Raw genomic sequence first — 4,466 nt, 5'->3', positions numbered from 1 at the left:
AGTGCTTGTGTTCAAACAGGCAGGAGTGTGTGTTTACTGATAGATCAAACACTGGTTAGCGTGACTGGGCTAGAATAGGGATGTGTTTGTACTGGGATTTTAGGGAAATTCATAAACAGACTTGTAGAACAGGCTTATTATTATAGGACACCTGTATTGAGTCATAAATCATAATGTGCTTGCTGAACTGTACTGAACTGTTTTGTAACACTCTTTGCTGGAGGATTGTATCCATAATGTCAGATTTTGTTGGATAATGGTTTGAATTTTACTGCAGACAGTGAAAAAGGAGAGTAAATTGTGGGCTGAAAAGGATAATGGGATACATGAAGGTGGTCTTAGCTGCTTTGTGCACTGATTTCAGTGTTTCTAGTTCTTTTTAATGCCTAAGATACTGGTGAGTCAAAACTCGTGCTGTTAGAAATCTTCATCACACAAGCTTCTGGAGAGTTCCAGTGTGCACATCACTGAAGCAGAAACAAGACACAAACTTAATTCAAACATGATGAGAAACACATTATATGGCATGTATTCATTAAAGCTAATCAAATACTGTTGGAGAGATTAAACAGTGTTACTTCCCTGTGATAACGAGGCAGATCTCGGTTTGGTCTGTACTTACTGTCAGGAGCAGAAACCACCAGAACCATCAATCATCCATCTTTACAAACCTGTTGGAAGGTAATAGAAAACAAGAGCGTTTAGGCATTCAAGGCATTGTGACAGTGATAAAGTTCTTGGCAGACATGCCTTGGTGCGTAGTTGTAGATGTAGTAGTCAGCGTAGTCGTAGACGTAGTAGTCGGCGTAGTCATCAACGCGTATGCCTACATGCCTTGGTGCGTAGTCGTAGTAGTTGGTGTAGTCATCAACACATATGCCTCGGCATATAGTCATTGATGCGTATGCCTGCATGCCTTGGCATGTCAACGCCCACGCACCAAAGCATGCAGGCATACCATTGTCAACTGGACCACACCAGACACAGAAAACACATTCGACAAGACATTTGAGTAAATGAAAACACACAAAAAATATGGCTTTTTATTTTGTTTTATTAAGTTATAGTCAGTGGTCATGCCTTGGGACATACCTGTTGAAGCGTATACCTGCATGCCTTTGTGCGTAGTTGTAGACGTAGTAGTCGGCATAGTTGTAGACATAGTAGTCGGTGTAGTCATCGACGCATATGCCTGCATGCCTTGGTGCATAGTTGTAGACGTAGTAGTCGACGTAGACATAGTAGTCGGTGTAGTCATCGACCCATATGCCTGCATGCCTTGGTGCGTAGTTGTAGACGTAGTAGTCGTCGTAGACGTAGTTGTCGGCGTAATCATCGACGCATATGTCTGCATGCCTTGGTGCATAGTTGTAGACGTTGTAGTCGGCATAACCATCGACGCATATACCTGCATGACTTGGTGCGTAGTTGTAGACGTAGTAGTCGGTGTAATCAGATGCATATGCTTGTAGTCGACGTAGTAGTCGGTGTAGTCATCGACGCCTATGCCTGCATGCCTTGGTGCGTAGTTGTAGACGCAGTAGTCGGTGTAGTCATCAATGCATATGCCTGCATGCCTTGGTGCGTAGTTGTAGATGTAGTAGTCGGCGTAGTCATCAACGTGTATGCCTACATGCCTTGGTGCGTAGTCGTAGTAGTTGGTGTAGTCGTCAACACATATGCCTCGGCACATAGTCATTGATGCGTATGCCTTGGCACGTCAATGCCCACGCACCAAAGCATGCAGGCATACCATTGTCAACTGGACCACACCAAACACAGAAAACACATTCGACAAGACATTTGAGTAAATGAAAACACACAAAAATTTAGCTTTTTATTGTTTAAATATTTAAATATTGTTTTATTAAGTTGTAGTCAGTGGTCATGCCTTGGGACATACCCATTGAAGAGTATACCTGCATGCCTTGGTGCGTAGTCGTCGATGCATATGCCCGCATGCCTTGACGCATAATCATAGAGCTAGTTGTTCTAGTCGTCAATGCGTATCCCTACATGGCTTGGGGCATAGTCGAAGTTGGCATAACTGTCGGCACGTATGCCTGCATGCCTTGGTGCATAGTCGCCGACGCGTACGTCTGCATGCCTTGGCGCGTAGTCGCCGACGCGTACGGCTGCATGCCTTGGCTCGTAGTCGCCGACGCATATGTCTGCATGCCTTTGCTTGTAGTCGTCGAGCAGCTGTCGTAGCAGCTGAATCAAGTCAAGTAAACCGGTACCAATTAGGTGTACAGATGAACAGACATTAATCAGGCTGAACCCATTTGAGTTCAGCTGAAACAAGTTGAATACAGCTCTACCAATCTGGAGTACAGCTAAAACAATCTTGTAGCCATATAAAAAACCCCGCCATACAGACCATGCCGGCAGGTTTGCTGTGGTTGTGAATTCAGGTGCAGTGCGCAGAGGTGTCATATTTCTTCTCCTTCTCAAACAAAGTGCAAAATGAGAGAGAGCACACAATCCACTTCAATATATATGTTTGTCTCCGCCCACAATAAGCCACACCTCTGCATTGTTTGCCTCCGCCCATAATAGGCCGAACTTCTTGAACTTGCTCTTTGTATTTTCTGTAAGGTGGTTAGTGTGACTGGGCTGGAATGAGGGTGTGTTTGTACTCGTATTTTAGGGAAATTCAGAAACAGACCTGTAGAACAGGTTTATTGGACACCTGTATTGAGTCATGAGTCATATTGTATTTGCAAGTACTGAACTGTGTTTTGTAACACCCTTTGCTGGAGGATTAAATCCATATTGTCAGATTTTGTTTGATAATGGTTTGAATCTTGCTGCAGACAGTAAAAAGGAGAGTAAATTGTGGCCTGAAAATGATGATGGGATACATGAGGCTGGTCTGAGCTGCTTTGTGCACTGGTTTCACTGGATTTCAGTGTTTCTAGTAGTTTATAATGCCCAAGATACTGGTGAGTCAAACTTGTGCTGTTAAAAATCTTCATCACAGAAGCTTCTGGAGAGTTCCAGTGTGCCTAGAGTATGTCACTGAAGCAGAAACAAGACACAAACTTCATTCAAACACAATGAGAATCACATTATATGCTGAGTATTAATTAATATATACGAGATAACGAGGCAGATCTCGGTTTGGTCTGTACTTACTGTCAGGAGCAGAAACCACCAGAACCATCAATCATCCATCTTTACAAACCTGTTGGAAGGTAATAGAAAACAAGAGCGTTTAGGCATTCAAGGCATTGTGACAGTGATAAAGTTCTTGGCAGGGTTTTGTTGGTTTGTTCTGCTCACAGGAAACTATGTTTACATTAATTTGATCAAGACAAAGAATATTTTCACACAAAAAATGTAACTCCCCCTCTTGTTGTTCCAAATATAACTTTTATTGTGTGCAACACATACAATATTTACCTGAATAATCTCAGTCACCATTCACCTTCACTGTGTGGAAAACAATGCAAAGAATATGAATGGTGACTTTTGTCTTCTACAAAAAAAGTGAAATGGGAGTGAGTCATTTCTATGTTCCCATGGTTCTGTGTTCCAGGGTTAAGATTAAGGTTGGGATTATAGGGTAGGGTAACATAGGAAAATAAGCTTAACCAAGGGATCTCAGATATGCTCCCATTTGAAATGACATGAGGGTGAGTAAATGATGACAGAATTGACATTTTGGGTAAACTATCACTTTAAACACACATTGTGCTGGGATTATTCATGTAACAATTGCTTTGGATAAAAGCATTTTACCTTAGTATTCTACTTAGCTTAATATCGCCAATAGCCAACCTGGATTTATTCTTTTTTAACTTTTGCAAAGCTTTCCATAAATATTCATACCTAACATTAAATCACAAAAGAATTGCCAGACTAAGTGTATCATTAAGAAGGTGATGTTATACATGAAAAGAAGTAGTCAGTACAAAGCCAAGACAAGGGGATGAAAGTGTTAGGACTACTGTCTACTGGACCACTCCAATGTATTGCAAACAGTCATTTGAGTATATAAAAACACAAAATATGGCTCTTTGTGTTACAGAGCTGACGAGACGTGAGACGTGCGGATCCATTCGCAAGCTTTTTATTGGAGAAGACAGAGACGTGGTCATAACAGGCAGGGTCAAACAAAGACAAACAGGTATATGGCGGGCAAAGCACAAGAATAGTCCTAGGGCTAGAGCAGGTCGACGATCGGCAGACAGAATCAAAAAAGGGGCAAGACTAAGGGAGAAATCCAGGAAACCAGGCGAAGATCAAAAACCGGAGAAAACAGACTAAGGCTAAGGCTAGGAAAACGACTGAGGGCTCTGTAGTGTAGCTATCACTAGGGGAGTGATAATCGCTGAAACAATACTCGGCAGAGGGAAGGGATCAGAGTGAGTGTTAAATAGTGAGGGAGTGATATGAAACAGCTGGGTGCAATCAGTGTAAACAGCTGTGTGCAATCCGTGCTGAGTGCAATCAGTGCAATG

At 42.3% G+C, this 4,466-nt stretch overlaps 1 protein-coding gene across 1 annotated transcript; it reads right to left on the bottom strand.

Annotated features, from left to right (window-relative positions):
- Positions 1-758: 758 nt before the first annotated feature.
- Positions 759-1,802, bottom strand: LOC107574566 (bypass of stop codon protein 1-like). Its single transcript, XM_016261015.1, has 2 exons — positions 1,409-1,802; positions 759-1,348 (listed from the first exon to the last, which is right to left on the bottom strand). The coding sequence occupies exons 1-2, from the start codon at positions 1,697-1,699 to the stop codon at positions 926-928; spliced, it is 714 nt and encodes a 237-aa protein (XP_016116501.1). The 5' UTR covers positions 1,700-1,802; the 3' UTR covers positions 759-925.
- Positions 1,803-4,466: the final 2,664 nt, after the last annotated feature.

The sequence above is a fragment of the Sinocyclocheilus grahami genome, unplaced genomic scaffold (assembly GCF_001515645.1).
Source record: "Sinocyclocheilus grahami isolate Dianchi unplaced genomic scaffold, SAMN03320097.WGS_v1.1 scaffold2269.1, whole genome shotgun sequence".
NCBI lineage: Eukaryota > Metazoa > Chordata > Actinopteri > Cypriniformes > Cyprinidae > Sinocyclocheilus > Sinocyclocheilus grahami.
This window is presented reverse-complemented; position numbering and strand designations above follow the sequence as displayed.

Coding starts and splice junctions, on each gene's coding strand:
- LOC107574566 (XM_016261015.1), bottom strand. CDS start 1,699: ATGACTATGTGCCGAGGCATATGTGTTGACGACTACACCAACTACTAC. Junction 1,349..1,408: donor CTACGCACCAAGTCATGCAG/GTATATGCGTCG, acceptor CAAGGCATGCAG/ACATATGCGTCGATGATTAC.